The sequence below is a fragment of the Pseudomyrmex gracilis genome, unplaced genomic scaffold (assembly GCF_002006095.1).
Source record: "Pseudomyrmex gracilis isolate BER0280 unplaced genomic scaffold, ASM200609v1 scaffold_166, whole genome shotgun sequence".
Classification (NCBI taxonomy): Eukaryota; Metazoa; Arthropoda; class Insecta; order Hymenoptera; family Formicidae; genus Pseudomyrmex; species Pseudomyrmex gracilis.
Window position 1 is genome coordinate 276,207 of NW_018020750.1, and position 17,431 is coordinate 293,637.

Below are 17,431 nucleotides of genomic sequence, written 5' to 3' on the forward strand. Positions count from 1 at the left end.
TTTCGCGCTGTTTATTTTTCAAAGCGAGTTCACCGTCCGACCCGTCACACGTGTATGTATACGCACATATAAGTAACGCTTGCTGACGTAACGTGTTATGAATACTATAATACGTTGGTGCGCAATGTACTTTTGTTACATGTGCTTGAATCATTAATAAGGCCACTGTTCATTTGTTTAACATGAAGCGTTACGAATGTGTTTTCGTCTTAACCCTTCAATGCCAGACATAAAAAATGATACTACGAGTTGTCCAGACTGGGTCTGTGGGATCCACGCAACTTTAAGATCGAATATCTTCGCAAAAAAATCCAATATTTTTTCAATTTCTTTTTTTTTTAATTGAAAGTTTGAACGATTCTGCGTTGATAAAAGAAAATCAGGTTGAAAAAATCTCCGGTAGTTTCAAAAATGTAAGTGTTTAAAAACAACCTGACAATGTTTTTTTTTCAAAAAAAAGCTTTTTGTTTAAAAATTTATAAATTTTTTTTGTATTTAAGATTTACAAAATTCCAACGCCGTTTTGTAGGAAATTGTTCGTACTTTCAGGGACAAAAATTTACATGTAAAAAATATTACACGTGAGTTTTTGAATTGAGATTTCAATTCTTAAATTCATATAGAACGCTAAATCTGCATCTCATATATGAGAGACCCCGTATACTCCCTTAACTAATTTTAAAATATTGCGAAAAACAAAAAAAAATATATATACATTTTTTGTTTCATATTCGTTTCGCACAAACATCCAGCGTTTGACTTTTTTTGACCAATTTAATTTTAGTTTAGAATTTCAAGAGCCTTATTTCTTCGTCCAAATTGAAAAAATATCTAGTAGCCTCAAAGAAACGTTGAAAACGTTTCTGCACGCCATGACCTAATCGCTATAAATGTACGTATATTTTGATAAAATCGTAAAAAAAACATCAATTATTTAATATATTAGAAGTGTTCAAAGTGAAAAAAAAAAATTTACTTCTCAAAATGCCAACGTCTTGTCTAGACTTGGATCTCTCAGACCTTTTTCGCACTTCAAAATTCAAACTTCGCAAAGCTATTAAACGAATGACGCTATCAACGACTTCTATCTTTGTCTAAGACCCCAAAAGTTTTTTTGTTTTTTTTATAGCCTTTAAATATGTCGCACTAAACTAATACCTGATAGAGACACCGGTTGTTTCCATGTCTCTCGCCTGCCTACATACTTTAGATTTATTTTGTACGTTTATTACTATGCGCCTGTAAATGTAATTTTAGTACCGGAGAACATCGCCCAAGCTTCATGTCAAGTGTACTCTTTCCCCTTTTCCCCTTCCACACATTCTCCCGCGGTCGGCGGGAATTGGCCTTCGCTACGTATCATCACGAAGCGTATCACTGAATTTCGCGTACAGATTCACACTCGCGCTTTTTGAGTAGTACCTTTACATACCACTCTCTACGACACGTCAGTTTGTTATCCAATAGTCGATAAACCTAGTTTTAAGGCCAATTATCATAGGCTATTTCAGTCTCATCCTTAAAGTGTACTTTATTACTTTATAACTGTACTTTATTTTTAATAAAAAACAAAAAAAACACCGGTTTGAAACTTTTGGATGGGTCTGGGAGACCCATATCTGGCACTAAAGGGTTAATCTGATTGGCGATAACGATACATCGTTATTTGTCGTGTTTCTCTACTATTCTTCGTAGCATCGCTACCTCTTATCGTTCAAAACTGATAATTTGTAATCGGATTTCTTTTCGTGCAAACTAGCAATAAAATAAAATTTTGTCTACCTATCTCTCCTTCTTTCTCTCTCTCTCTCTCTCTCTCTCTCTCTCTCTCTCTCTCTCTCTCTCTCTCTCTCTCTCTTTCTATAACATGTTTTTATTATTAATTCATAATAAAAAAAACTGTTTGTAACATTAAATTTAAAAAAAGAACGCTTTTATGCATTTTATATATTTTATATATAAAATATACATATATATCTGACGATATAAAGCTATAAAATGTATGCAGTAGTACGCGGAAAAACAGTTTTGCTATATTACACGGCCGGCAAGAAAACTTGTTGAATCTGAAATTTTTGTTTCATCAACAAAATTTTGTTTTGTTAGCAAAACAAAAATCTCAATAAAACTTAGCAACTTTTTCTTGCTGATCACAGAATAATTAAACTTTCTTGCTATTCTATAGCAAAGTTTTTGTTTCCGTGCAAGTTGTACATTATTTTTGCGAAACACCAAGTTTTCGAAAACTTCTCGTTTTAATTTCTATCAAGCTTAATTTATTTCATATCATTTTTATTCCCATTGATGTGCGTATAAAAAATATATTATGTTTTTGCATATATTTATATATGTATGTATTTATCATCCTATCTCTCAGCTCGTTTATGTTACAACATATTATGAAATTACGTATACAAGGATACAAAGGAAAGAAAGCTAATGTGATGCAAATGAGAATATACGCGTGGAATTATTTGAAGACTATTTTATTTGCTGATACACACAAGAGATTCAAACGCACACACTTGCATGCATACAAACGTGCACACATACATAAGCGAAAAATTACAAAGCACACAATCGAGCGCACACACACGCACACATACATACACACGTACACACGAAAACACATACTCTCTCTCTCTCTCTCTCTCTCTTAAAAAAAGTAAGAATGTTATATTATTATTCAACGTAAACACTTTTCTTGTAAGTTTGATCTAGCTTACGCATTACATTATTTATTGGCTATTTTAAAAGCTACTTTTTTGTACATTACGCATTTTGTACACAGAGTAATGCGTTTGGAGGTTTTTGTCTTTTTAAAGATGCGTCTTTTATAAAAATGCGCGCAAAATGCAATAGAAAAACAGTCTTCCATGTTAAATATCAATGAGAGATAAATAAAGACAACGAAGGTGTCAGAAACTCGCGACAGAATCAGAAGATGAGCAAAAGTATGGATATATATCTATTTTTCGGCGTTGATATAATTCTTAATTATATAATTCTATAATAGAGTTTTCTGCTTTCGATACTGATACTCGCTTATTACATCTAAATGGAAATTATTACACAAAAATGTGATGAAATACACACATAGTTTTGTTTTACTTGTTACATATGGAACAAATGTTCCTTTTATAGTGCTAAGGAAGTTTTTAAACTCTGTTCTGTAACTGTTTCGATAACGTCGATGTTTCATGTAAACATCGGAAATATTTACGAGAAAAGGCGAACCTCTTCGATGGCCGAAATCAAGTTGTCCAATCCAAACAGAAAACCTTCTTCGTGATTGCCTTCTTCCCAAGGGCGCCTATGCGTCAGCTTCAATCCGTCCGGCACCTCGCGTGTTTTTGCAAAGTCTATCAGCCAAACGCCCACTTTTTCGTTGTCGTAAATCATGAAAATACTACTGCCGATGACCTGCGAAATATGTTAACGTGTATTGAAATCATTTTTCTGACAGCGCGCGAAACGAATCTTATGCCAGTGTTGATACGTAGAGAAAAAGACATCGATCAGAGAAATATTATGTGTAGTGTATATATTATCGTACCTCATGAGTCTGGAAATATTTCGACTCCTCTATCTTGGTTCGCAGACTTCTAAGGCGCGTAAGAATTTTCTTTCGAGTGTCCTCGCGTTTACCGAGAAACTGCCTGATGGTATTGAGCACTTCCGAGTGTGACTTGACCTTTTTGAGATCGGTAATTGGTGGCGAACCCGGCAGCTTCATCGCCTCGATGCGGAAACCGTGGCTGCAGGTCGAGCTCTGCTGCTCGCGGAACTGCATGTATCGTAACTTCGTCACGGCGCGTTGCTCGTGTTCGAGCTGAGTCGGCGCTTCCGGATCGACGGCTATCATTTTTTGATACAGATCCGGCCGGGCGGTAGTCTTAGACACTTCGGATTCAAGAAAGGTACGCGTGCCCATCTTGATATCCATTACGTGAGGATCGGTAAAACCAAACAGCAGATCTTGCAACTCGATGAACGTGTCGCCTTTGTATTCGACTTCCCGATAGTATCTACAGAAGAAGCGACGACGGTTGTTCACATTTCACGTCTCAATTCAAAAGGCAATATAAAATTTGTTTCTTTTTTTTTTTTTAACTACCTTGGAATACAATCTCGCAGCGCTTTATCCTTGCTCAACGTCTCGTAAACCACACGCTCTGTGTTCTCAATACCGCCTGTTCTTCTTTTCCAGACGGTACCAGGTCCGGCGGGCGCAAAACCATCCGGATGACCTGACAATTGGAACCAAGACTTCAGTCGGTTCTTCAGAAGCACATCGCTAGCCGGTGCTGTGAGGTCCAGAGCGTTCTGCAACATCACGCAAAGTCGCGTTATTTTCTACGGAGAAAAAATATTAACGCAATAAATAAGTACGCGAATTTTCAATTGTGACATACCAGAGCAAGGAATTTTAGGGAGAGATCTTCATCAGGCATCGTGGTGTCGGATAGAACGAAGGGAAAATGTTCCATCTTGCGAAGAGTGGCTGGGTCATTGGGCAGTTTAGCGAGCGGATTGGATGACGATCTGGAGCCAGTGCTGTTGGAACGATGGGAGCCCATCGAGGTGCTCCGTCGCCAATGACGGAAGGCGCTGTAGGTGCTGCTGTTGTTGCCGCCGCTGCTGCTGTTGCTGCTGCTGCTGCTGCTAGACCCATCCTTCTGCCGACGATGATCCTTGCTACCCGTCGAATCATGATTGCTCAATCGCGTTTGCTCCTTGCTCGACGGCTGCAACCAGAGAAGCCTACTAAGAATTTAATCCAACCGAGACAGACAGTGTACGCTGTGAGAGCACACCTCGAAATTTTAGTCGTCCGGAACGTAATCGGACGAATTGATCCGCAACTTCGATATATATACAATTTATGTAGCAACAAGTGATAATACATCTTTGACGACGTTTCATTAATAAATGTCAAAATACGACGTAAATTATCTCGTTACTTTTTCTTTTTTATCGTTGTCAACGCAACGCTCGCGTGAAGGATGTTTATTATTATTCACTAGATTGTGTTATCGCGTTTTTCGATGCGAATATTTGATTTCGCATCGTACGTCGTTCATTTCAATTTTCGCGGCAAGGTCCGCGCTCGCGTGATTCGGCCGTGATTTCGACCTTGATTATTCGACCGTGCCGATGAATTCGCATCTATCTCTGGCGTGATTTACCTTTACAAATGACTAAAATATTTAAGAAATGGTTTGAGGACCATTTCGAACAGGCAATTGCCCAGCTGTCGAAAATGTCTTCTCACGAAACCCCGGAGAAGAACACAACCGAGGACAACGTGTCACTTCGGAAGCGACAGAAAAAGAACATATAAAAAAAATCTCGAATGTGCGATTGTTCGTTTCGTAAGTAAACGCGATCGCGTTTCAAACATTACCTATTGACGTCAGTGACGTTATATTAGTCAGTCAAGTTTCATCGCGCGCTGTTGCTCGCACAATGCGCAGCGAGCCCGATTTTACTAGTCACAGCACAATTGCCTTGGAGAAACGATCGAAATGTCGAAGGTTCTCAATAATGAGATACGTATTATATGACAAATAATTACGAGAGAATATATTTATAAATCCCGAAGAGATTTGTTTAGAAATCTCGGCAGAGAGTTAGCTACCGAGTTCCGCTTGAGATAAAAAAAAAGCTCGGAAAAAATTCACATGTTTTACATTACAAATATCGATTTGTGTTTTTGCTCTCCTTCGTTAGGAAAAATTAAAATATTATATTTTTCTATTGAGCGCACGAGTAAAAAAACGACTGATATGTGCGATTATTATTATTTTTTTTTTCAGATTGAAATACAGCTGATTACACACACGGATAAATTATTAATAACGAAAACAAAAAAACCAGTAGAAGATCTCAATCAAAGTAGCGAATTACGTATTTTAATTTATCGCAAACTGTTGTGAGGATTATTGAATGACGTATTATCTGATGATAAATCATTTGTATAATCTTTGCATATAGATTTTCTCGTATCAGCTTTTTGCCAGCGACTTGATAAGAATAACGCGTATAGTAAGTAGATAGTAGGTGATAAGTAAGCGATGTGAAGAAGAAAATAGTCGGACCGCGACTATATGATCCGTTAGAAAAAGAACTCGGAATTAAGTAAAAAAAAACTGATGTATTAATGAATGATTAATTGGGGGGGCGCAAAACGCCGCGCCGAAGCAAGTCTCGCCTCTCGTTAAAATTTGATCGCGCCGACGCGCATTCCAATTATTCTCCCATTCATCGTGTCGTTTCGAATTGTGTTGCAGCAGAAGCACACTTACAACAATTTGCAACACGACGAAAAGAAACATGCGGTTCAACAAAATTTTGCCGCGCCAAGTCTTTTGTTTTCTTTCAACGAATTCACGCGTACGCGCGATTGTTTATTTCTTTTTTTTTTTGTTTTTACAGCTTTTATCTGTTTTTTTTATTTGCCGCAAGGTGCAACCGCCGTATTACTTCCATTTTTCGAAGCTTTAAATTAACGGCTATCGCGCGTTTAACACGCGACCCGGTGATACGATTGCAATATCTTTTTCAAAGCTCGCGTGTAACAAAATTTCCAAATCCGGAGCTCGCACAGAGCGAAACGAACAAACTCGTATTCACATTCCGCGCGCACAACTCGGTAACAAGTGTTATTGCGAAAACTGTGTCAACGTGCGCCTCGAGCGATCGCTCACGTATCGCTCCGCGAAATCGTTCCAAGGCATCTCGCGATACCGAGCGTGCTTCTCACCCGAACTAAATTACACATTGCAATTGAGAATCGAGTTTTACATGTTTTGTCGGACATCCTGATCGGACGCGCGTCAATTTAATCGCGAAGAATCGTCAATTAAATTCCTGTATCACAAGAGTTCAGCGAGTTCAAATCCTCGTTCGACGCGAAGTAATTCAACAAATTATCTCGTTGTTAAATTCACAAAAACTACTAAATATTTCGTCGAATCGTGCAAGACCATGATCGGTCTGCTGCTCGCGTTTTTTTTCTATCGTAAAGTTAAATTGCAGAATGCGGCACGTACACATTTATTGTGTGCGCGCCACATATCATCATGATGATGACAGCGTAATAGGCGAAGCGCGCGTGAATCATTATAGGAAAATTCACTGTCATTATTTCCTCGATGTATCGGAAGAGTAGGTGTCTCAAGGTTTTTCTCTTTCTCTCTCTCTCTCTTTATCGCGATAAAAAAAACATTGCGCCCGCATTTCGTGTGATAACGTGTGAGATTTCAATGAGAAGACAAGCTCATCGGAGAAACTTTTTAATGCGAAGTGCGTGGGTGCGTGAAGAAAGCTGGGAAAGTTTCGCGAAGGAATGCGCAAGAACGTTTATCGCGCCGACTGTTAAATTGTTGCATCAATCGTCGTCAAGAACTTACTTCACACTTTTGAAGGCAATTATTTAACCCTTCGCAGCCAGATCTTTCAAAATTGACGACAAATTGGCCAGATCTGTGAGACTTGCGCGACTTTAACGTCGAATATCTCAGCAAAAAATCAATACTTTTTTTTTCAATTTTCTTAAATCGAAAATTGGAACAATTCTGCGTCAATAAAAAAGAAAAAAAATTTAAAAAATCTCTAGTGATTTTGAAGATGTAAGCGTTTTTTTTTCAAAAAACCTAGGTTTTTCTAGAAACGCTGATGCGCAATTTTTGAGAGTCTGGACTCGAAAGGTTAAATCCGTAGCGAGCTCTCGGTTATCGCGTTAATCGGATAAAATAGCTTTTAAGCAAAATGTCAACCGATCGATGCGCTTTCGAGACGTTTCTCGAGCTTTCCATTTATAAATTGTTCACAATCATTATTTTTATTTATTTTTTTTTTTAATGAAAATCAATGCCCTCTTTTGGGAGCACTCAGACATGATGTACGTTCGTATTCGGCAAGATGCGGACACGGAACTGCAATAAAGTAGGATAAGCGTGCACACAACGGGTCAACGATCTACCGTTGCGGAAAGCACCGGAGGTGGAGAATTCAACGATCTTGGACACACTCTTGTGTCTCGATTATAGACGACGTGAGCACGTTGTACCGGCGCGACGCAACCCGTCTTCTTCCCGGTAACAACATTTTCGTCAAAGTACTTATATATGACTCACACGATCAATTACTTATATACTAATCTAGAACATATAGACACAGCTGCGTGTATACACCTTTTGTTTTCCTCAACGTACATCATTCACATATTTCACATTCCATTTGCGGTTTGTTGCATCGACGTTTTTTTTTTTTTTTTTTTTTTGAACTGCGCATCGGCGAGAAGGAAGACATTTCTGAAAGGAGAAAACATTTTGCAGAAACAATTTGTTTTGTTTTTTTTTTTAACGACAAGGCGACAAGCCCTCCCCCATTTCCGGGAGAAACCGAGATTCGGCGATCGATTTTTGTTATTTTTATTTTGTCAAACGTACCTTGTTGAAATGAGTTTGCAGAAGCCGCTCATACTGATCGACCGCACGCAGGCAGAGCCTCGTGGTGAACGCTTCCATTCGTGCTGGTAAGGGCGCGTGGCACACACTGCTTGACATTATTTATTTGTGTGTGGAGGCAAAAACGAACAGCACACCGTCGGCACGTGAATGTGCGCACGCACAATATGCGTTAACGAGCAAGTCGGACACTCGCGAATAACGTGACGCGTACACACACACACACTGAATGGCAAACACACACTGAATTATTTTCTCTCAAGTCTTATGAGACCATCCGCCGCCGCCGCTGGGATACACTGTTATCACCGACTGACGAACCACCTAACCTCCATCTGGCAGCGCCAGCCAGTAAAGCGAAGCCGGTTGAAACGTTCGCGTATGCCGCGCAATCGGAGCAACTGCCAAACTGAGAAACCGCACGTGAGAAAGGATTTCGATTGGCCGTTTGTCGCTGGCGTTTCTCGTCTCGTCTCCGTCGTGTTCACGGCGTTTTCTTCGTCCCGTCCCGTTTGCTTCGTCTAGTTTCCGCAGCGCTGCCCATCGTCGCTCCCTCTTCGAGGTGGGTCTATCTTTCACCGCGCTTACTTCCCTTCTCTCCTCACACGTACACACACACGCGTTACCGTTTCTCCTAGCGACCGTGTGTTCTACTCGACGACTGCTATAATTTTCGAGACGACCGACGCTTCGCTCCGCCAACGTCACCGCGCGATGCGTTCGCCGCCCGTACTCGTGAACACCGTAAAGCAACACTGAAGCGACCGAGAGAACGCGAATGTGTTTTATCGAAGACTCTCCCTCCTCCGCGAAACGCCGATCAGTATACGTCGTCGTACGTACGTATGTACGGAAAAGCAAGGTGCTCTAGCGCGCGACTAGAAGGAAACTGCAGGATGTGTAATTGAGCTAAACTCTTTTTTTTTTTTTCTGCATCCACAACTTGGCGGCGGATGTGCTCGCTTGTCCTTGCGTCGAGAAAGTATGCGTAGACGTGTATCTTAAGTATCATCGGATTTCGACAAGAAAGTTTTGTTTTGTCAAATTCAGTTTTGTAATCTTGTTTTTTATTCAGCGGAATCGAACGGCTCTCTTTTGTATCTAAATCTTTTTCTTTCTTAAATAAAAGGAAGATACGTTTTGTACATGACAGCGTTAGTTGCAATAACATTAAACTACAAAAGATAAGAAAAACAATTTAGTCTACTAGCAGACTAAAAATACTTTAAAACGATCCTAAAGCCCCTTGCACAATAGGAGGAATAGCGATAGCGATAAAAATAACAGTTTTTAACACAGAATTCCAACTCGTCGGAAATTTTATCGCTATTGCTTATTTCGATTTTCTGATCTGCATTGGATACATGTGTATTTTTGTATGTTAGATTCCGCTGTTCCTACCGTTATTTATAAATATAAACTCTTTACAACTGGTATTATTTCTATCGCTATCGCTATTCCGTCCATTGTGCAAGAGGCTTAAAGCGGGTCTTTTATCGATAAAACAATTTTTTGTGCACAATTGTAATCTTTTTTTTGACTGTATGGATTGATAAATCCGTTTCTACAATTAAAAAGTACACGCATTAAGGGATTCGGGGACGTTCATATTTATATAACAAAATGAAAAAAATTGAAATTTTTCAAATATTTTGAATTTTTTGCACACTAATTTGTTTTTGATTGTATGGATTGATAAATCTTTTTCTACAATTAAAGTACGCACAATGAGAGATCCGAGATGTTTAAATTTCCAAGATAAAAAATTTTTTTTAACTGATTTTTTTCAATTTTTCGATATAAATTTGAACTTTCCGGATTCCTCATTGTAATTGTAAAAAAGGATTTATCTATCCATACAGCCAAAAAAGAAAAAAATTAGTGCGCTCGAAAAATTCAGTTTTATCGATAAAACAAACTCACTTTAGAATTTTCTTAATTCGAAAATTGTATATGAAGAAGAGACAACAAAAAGCGATGATACCTGCCCTTATTTGTGTTCACATAAATTTGTTGTATTTTTTACATATTATGAATTAAAAATATATATTTAAAAAAACTATACCATAATTCTACATCTTATCTAGATATATAAATATTAAATAGATATATAAATTATTAACTATAATAAATATTATAAAAACGCATTAATATTATTTTTATGGCATTAAATGTAAATCTCATTCGAGATTACAAATTACAATTTGCAGGGAGAACGAATGTCTGGTATACCAAGTGTGTTTTTACAGTCTACGTTTTTTGTAAAATCTGAAAAATGTACTTTGAGCAGACGTACACGTGCAAGTTGCGTTCAATTTTTTCCTGATCCCGTCTTATTTTGCAGAGATCTGCTACGAAAGTCCACTAGCTTTTCTTTTTCATCAGGATGTTTATCACATCACATTTATTCCGAATATTGAATCACACTCACGATATTTTACGAACTTGACGTAAGCTAAAATTTTCTTCGAAGCATCAAAGAAATAAAATTTTTTGGAATACGAGCCGAAGATGGCTTCGTTGCTGATTCATGTCCGGTTGTTGCTTTTGCCCATGAAGCGAATCGGGATTCCGAAGAAATGTCGCTTTTTTTTTCGATGCGCAAGGTTCGCATCGCGATGAAGAAGAGCAACGGAACGACATTCAGGTCGACGTTCTACATTTTTTTTTTCCCCAAGATCCGTTTCTTTGTCGAGAATGATGTGCTCAAGCCGTTTGTTAAATTACAGATACAAATATTATTATCGATCAGAGGCGTATTTAACGTCGGTGCAACCGGTGCGATGCACCGACGGGCCCCGGGATCTGCGGGCCCTCGGTGCATGATAAACATTTATAAATTTATAATATTCATAACATTACCTATCGGAGTTGCGAGTGCCGAAAGATCATTTAGTGTATTAAGGAGACTTAAAAGTTATTTAAGAAATACCATGACACAGGAAAGAACATCTGATCTAACTTTATTATCAATTGAAAAAAATGTTTTGATTAATTTAAATTTGGAAGATGTTGCAAACAAATTTATGTCGGTTAAAGTTCGAAGAGGTGTTCGTTTCTAAATTTGCATACAAATAAAAATTCATTAAAAACTTTTGTCCAATTGCTTTTAATAAATAATAATAACAATAATAATAATAATTATTATTATTATTATTACTATTATTATTATTATTATTAATTAAAGGGCCCTCTCATCTTTGTCCTTGCACCGAAGTTTTACCAGTCTTAAAAACGCGCCTGTTATCGATATTATTGCCTCAACAATAACGTCATTATTTTCGCAGTCAGTGTTTGTAGGTAGGTAATTGAAGATGAACAGTTCGATTTTTTTTCACAGTATAAGCGTGCACGGACGATCGATGCTGCCGTTATCTCGCGCGATTTCAGTGGTGCTTTCGTCGATACGCACTCGCTCGCTCACTGACGTAAGTCGCATTTTATCGGAGAGAAAGTTGACGTCTCTGCTGGAACGTCAGACTATTTTTGCGATCGCTTCATGAATTTTGGGAGATGAAAAAAAAAAAAGAAAAAAAAACAAACAATCCGTGCGATTTACGTCACGCTTTATCGCGATTCGTTCATCGCTCATCGCTCATTTGCAAGTGAATTTCAGGAACGCGCGTCGTGTCGTCCGTCATACCTCCCATGGAGAGGCTGGGTTGATTCTTATTCCTGACAGAGTTGCGACGAAAACATGCGACGGCTGGCTTTATCGTTGGCACACAAGCGAACACAGCGGTAGTAGCAATAGCAGCAGCAGCAGCAGCAGCTCGGGGTGATCGACCGCGAAATACGGTACACGAGAGAACGAAGTGCGTCTGTCGATCTCTGTCTGCTGACGTATGTAGGATCTCGTGTATACTCGTGTTGTATGTACATCTACGTTTCTCTCACGAAGAAAACGCGACGAAATGACATATTGCGTCCAAATTCGCGAATTTATTCATGACCACGCGTCTACACACACGACGTTTCGTTACAGAGCTCTCCACTACGAGACGCAAAGAGTGCGACGTTACGCACGCACAAGGTATATGTATATCGTGGTGGCACCCACCAAACGCGTGTACGTTCGTATCGATATTTACGAGGTTATTGGCGTCACGAGGAAATTCATTTATTACGGACACACGTAAGTCGTGCTCGAAATAAATCGTCGCGATGTTGTCAATCGCGGTTGTGCAACCAAAATTACGCTCAACAAATTCGCCAAATATCGAGTTATTTTTGCTTCTAAGTTATCGACGCGTTGTACAAATTTCGACTTTATTTTCGAAGAATTTTATTAGAAAATTATAAGTAAGACACGCAAAACGAGAAAGAGTTTGTTCGTCGTGGATGTCGCACGTAGCGATCGAGCAGTTCTTTAATTCGACATTTTGGTAATTTGATAAAACATCCTTAACGAGATCGCTTCCTTTTAACGTTAATCAAGCGCGATTTCGCTTTTCGAATCGCCCTTGGACGATGCACGCCCACGCGCACCGACAATGATAATAACAATGTCCGACCGACTGATGACACCGCACCTTGTTACGCCGTCGAAAACGCCGTCTCTGATTTTCCCTCGCTTCTCGCCAATCGTCATTTTATTATCGTCGCAAGACTAAAGAAGAAGACGCGCTTTTTTTCTAATTGCACGCGCACCGTGATTACATCTGCCACGCGTGCATAAAATTAAAAAAATCTTTAGAATTAACTTACATATTTTATACATATATATTTTATATATTTTTTTACATATATATTTTTACATATTACGCGTATATGTTTTATTCCTACAAGTTGTCCGTTTCAAGAACTTTTTCCAAAATCGTCATTTATTAATTCCGTTTGTATTAAATTGAAATATGAAGGTGACGTTACATCATACTTCAAAAGAAACAATTTTGCCATGCAAATTCAAACTTATCGCAAGTATATATTTGAATAATCAAGTTGTCTCTTTAGTTCCTAGTTTTTTATGATACAAAAATGTTGAGAACACGATTTAACACCAGCACAAAAAAGATCTTCGAGTTGAAAAAGACTCTAATTAAAAAAAAAAAAAAAAAAAAATGAATCAACCGGAAATGATGTATTGTTGCGTCTGATTGTTTATTGTCACGGGTGAGTCGCTTCGATGACGAGTGCGTTATAATTAACCGCAGTTAATCACGATGTTATACGATTGATTTTAGATTAAACACTCGTGATCGTGCTTCAACTTTACATAGGATAAAAGACCCAACTACTTGGCATATTAAGCAGACGCTCTAATTACATTTGATTAAATACATGAAGACCACAAGAAAGAAGAACTTCGTAAGTTTATTTTTTTTCGATTTTCTGCTTTTAATGTTATTTGATTAATTAAAATGGAGTATTTTAATTATCCAAAACAAGAGGGAAAAATTCTTGATAGATTCCGAGATAAAAGCATTCTTATAAAACGTGTACATGTACGTTTCAAACTTTAAAATTGCTCTTCTCTAAAATTACGAAAATGTGACTTATCAAGTTCTTTTCCTGTTGTCTTCATGGTCGATGATAGGTATTTTGATGTTTTGATTTTTTTTTTTTTTTTTAGTGTCGTTCTTAATACTAACAACCAAATGATCTTATTACTGTCAATTACTGGGTTCTTTTCCGCGTAAAGTTTCTTTTTTTGCGTCTAATGTCTTTTACGTACTTTTGTAGTAGTGAAGTAAATAAGTAGTGTAATAAAAAAAAGCGTGTTTCTTAAACTTTAGAATACTTTCAAAGTTAGCATTTTGGCTTAAATTTGTACTTATTCACTATAACAACAATTATATTTGTGGAAAATTTTATTGAAATTTGTTTTAATAACATAACATATTTTCATAATTAAAAAATTGTTTAAATTTCGATCGGCAATAATATTAAATAATTAAATAATATTAAATAACTGATAATATTAAATAACTGAATACTATATATTAAATAATTACTAATAATATTAAATAATTAAATTTTAATTGACATAGGGGGACACTGTCAGTAATTTGGATCTTTTACCTTAATCTCTCGCATTTGTATTTGCGTGTATTGTGCTTCGTTTTGTTCAAAGCGTAATGTGCTGTGTACATTGCAAATAAATTTGTTTCATCTTCGTTATAACGGCGCAATCGAGAAACGAAGGGCGGAAATTCGTAATTTGTGATCTACCGGCGGAAGTTACGTGGGCGGCGGCCACGAGCGTAAAACACGCAGTAGCAGTATCTCCTGGCGTGTTTCGACACGATATATAGAGGCTGCTTTTTTATCGCGCGTCGTGATGCGCACGATCTTTTTTTCTGCCTTCGTCTTATCTTATCCGTTCATGACGGAAAAGTGGTGCGGAACGATAACGGAGCGATAGCATGTTTCCGTGAAGGGACACATGTGTATATTCCGTTTCCGCGCGTAAAAAAGACGAAGTGACATATCTCGCAACGAGATATCAGATCCTCCAATCGATCGATCGATTGAGAGAGAGAGAGAGAGAGAGAGAGAGAGAGAGAGATAGTCCATAGTATAACGTATGTCGATCGCGTTTTACATCATTATTCTTATCCGCGCGTCTTTGCGCGCGATTAGCAATTTAACGACACGCGTGCAGATCGCGTTGCATCAAACATGTTTAAAATAGAGATGTTTTAAATAAAGTCTCGTGAGTCGAAACAGAAGATTTCGAAATTTTTCGTGTCCCGAATGATCTAACTCAGCTCGACTGTGCGTTTCTAAATCGCCGGACTCTATGTAGTATCCACGGATTTGAGTTTGCGTCTACTTTCGCCAACTAGACTCACACAATTGTATACAACACATGTGAATTCTCTCTCTCTCTCTCTCTCTCTCTCTCTCTCTCTCTCTCTCTCTCTCTCTCTCTCTCGAGATAATAAAGTCATTTGATCGACAAATAAAACCGACATACAGAACATCTATTTTGCGGCCACGTATACACAGTTACTCTTTGCGATATTATTAATAGAACCGTGCAGTAAACAATCAATAATCCGTCTATCGGTTCCAATTCTATATCGCCTTCAGATACATCGACTTTTGTTACACGCGACACATTGATATCGCACGGCTATAAAATGGAAAAAAAAAGAAAACAGCATTCCTCATACATGGATTCGCAATTATATCCATTGACGTCGATGATTGCTATTTTTCCTTATTTTTGTCGGCAATAGATTTTTTTCTTTTTCTCTCTCTCTCTCTCTCTATCTGTCTCATTTTCTCCACATTTTCACAACCGACCGAGGCGGCGATAAACTGATGATCCATGCGGACGGTAACACGAGAGATCTTCTTAAACTTGCAACCTTCGACTCGAAATTCTCGCTGGTCAGCGCTCGAAACTGCGCTCAAGTCAAAAACCGAGAAGTAAAAAAAACTTTGCGAGAGCGCTAACAAGTCGCCACTTAACGGTCAAATAGACTGTTATTGAATGTGGAAATTTTTCCGACCCATGCATTTGAGTTCGTTGAACGGCCACGTGGGTTACACGTGGTGGCATAAATTGCAGTTTATTTGATTATCCGTACTGAGACGCAGAAAACTTAAAAATCCGTCCGCATATAAAGCTACGAAGCGGAGAAAAAAGTTGCTACAAGCAGACACGAATTGTTACAAATAGAAAATAAAAAGTTGAGAAATGTATATATATATATATATATATATATATATAAAAGAATATATAAGTAAGTCGCTTAAACGCATAATAGCGCTTTATATTTTAATAATCTATATTTTAATGCTTACATTTGTCTTTAATTCACTTAAATTCGACATGTAAAATTTATCGATGAAATTTACGAACAAATTATAAAAAAGAAACACTTGTTCAGAACCCACAAATGTTAAAAAAAAAAAAACAAAATTACGCGCTGATATATGTTATGCGCTTTTTTTATCAATAAATTACGTAAAAAAAAAACAAATAAAATGCGCGAGAAAAAATCGCGTCTTGTTTTATTTGTCGCGAGTGTGAATGAAATAAAATTGCAAAAGTCGCGAGAGAGAGAAAGAAGGACCGTTTTCTCCCGATGTGCCACACGCGTATATTGCACGCGACAAGGCATGGCGCAGTCAGGCATTCGGGCACAGCTCAAGCGACTCAGACCAGGCGGCATGGTATGCGTGGCCGCGGAGCGAACGCGCGGAGGTCACCATTGACGCAAATCTATCTGAGTGTCACGTGAGCGCGGTCGCTGGAACACAATATACACACGCGATGGACAACGACGACGACAACCGACCGCTCCACCATTCCATTATATATAAATTCATGCCTTCTTCGTATATATTATTATATAGGTACGCGACTAGCGATGGCACCGAGCCGGTCTTGTGTGTATATAATCGAGATAAATCTCGAGAAGAATCTTTGAAAGTTTGTCTCAATTTGCCGAAACGTCGGAAACGGGTTTTCAAAAACAGGTCTTCAAAAATGTAAAATCGATTAATTGAGAGCGCGAAAGGAGGAAAGCACAAAAAACACTAATGTACAAATGCATATTAGTGTCTCTGTTTTTACTTATTCTATTTCTATTTCTCACAGCAATCGTGTGACACTAAATTTGCATATAAAACGACATATACAAACGGTTTGAATATTACCGCTATTAGTGTGTTATTCTGTTATCGCTACACTTTATCTATAAAAAAAAGACAAGCATTGGCTAATATTTAAACACGTCAACTCGTACGCCAAGTTTTCCAAACAAATATGTTAATTTGTCGTATTTAAAGGATATCGTTTTATTTAATTTTTTAACTTTTTTATTTAGTTTTAACTCTCGTCCTATTGCATGTGATATATTGTACACAGAGATGATATTTTACAACGCGTAAAATAAACATTAACCGAATGTATTTGTATATGAATATATATATAAACAAATGATTATAGAAACCGACTTTTCAGCGACGTGATACCTCGGTAAATGTCGTTCCCATCCGCC

General features: G+C 37.9%; 1 protein-coding gene across 3 annotated transcripts; it reads right to left on the reverse strand.

Annotated features, from left to right (window-relative positions):
* Positions 1-2,737: 2,737 nt before the first annotated feature.
* On the reverse strand, positions 2,738-9,695 carry LOC109857613 (inositol-trisphosphate 3-kinase homolog). Of its 3 annotated transcripts, none has more exons than XM_020434104.1 (5): positions 8,457-9,695; positions 4,416-4,748; positions 4,118-4,326; positions 3,557-4,028; positions 2,738-3,423 (listed from the first exon to the last, which is right to left on the reverse strand). In XM_020434104.1, the coding sequence occupies exons 1-5, from the start codon at positions 8,571-8,573 to the stop codon at positions 3,220-3,222; spliced, it is 1,335 nt and encodes a 444-aa protein (XP_020289693.1). In that variant the 5' UTR covers positions 8,574-9,695; the 3' UTR covers positions 2,738-3,219. The 3 variants fall into 3 exon arrangements, with proteins under 3 accessions (XP_020289693.1, XP_020289694.1, XP_020289695.1); XM_020434105.1 differs by having other exon boundaries at positions 4,416-4,764; XM_020434106.1 differs by lacking the exon at positions 8,457-9,695 and adding an exon at positions 8,199-8,236 and having other exon boundaries at positions 4,416-4,764.
* Between the last annotated feature and the right edge of the window lie 7,736 nt (positions 9,696-17,431).

What these genes read in the sequence shown, in the direction of transcription:
- LOC109857613 (XM_020434104.1), bottom strand. Translation starts at nt 8,573, where the DNA reads ATGTCAAGCAGTGTGTGCCACGCGCCCTTACCAGCACGAATGGAAGCG. An exon ending in CTGCGAGATTGTATTCCAAG is followed by an intron (nt 4,029 to 4,117) that starts GTAGTTAAAAAA and finishes CTTCTTCTGTAG; the next exon opens with ATACTATCGGGAAGTCGAAT. An exon ending in AATATTTCCAGACTCATGAG is followed by an intron (nt 3,424 to 3,556) that starts GTACGATAATAT and finishes CATATTTCGCAG; the next exon opens with GTCATCGGCAGTAGTATTTT.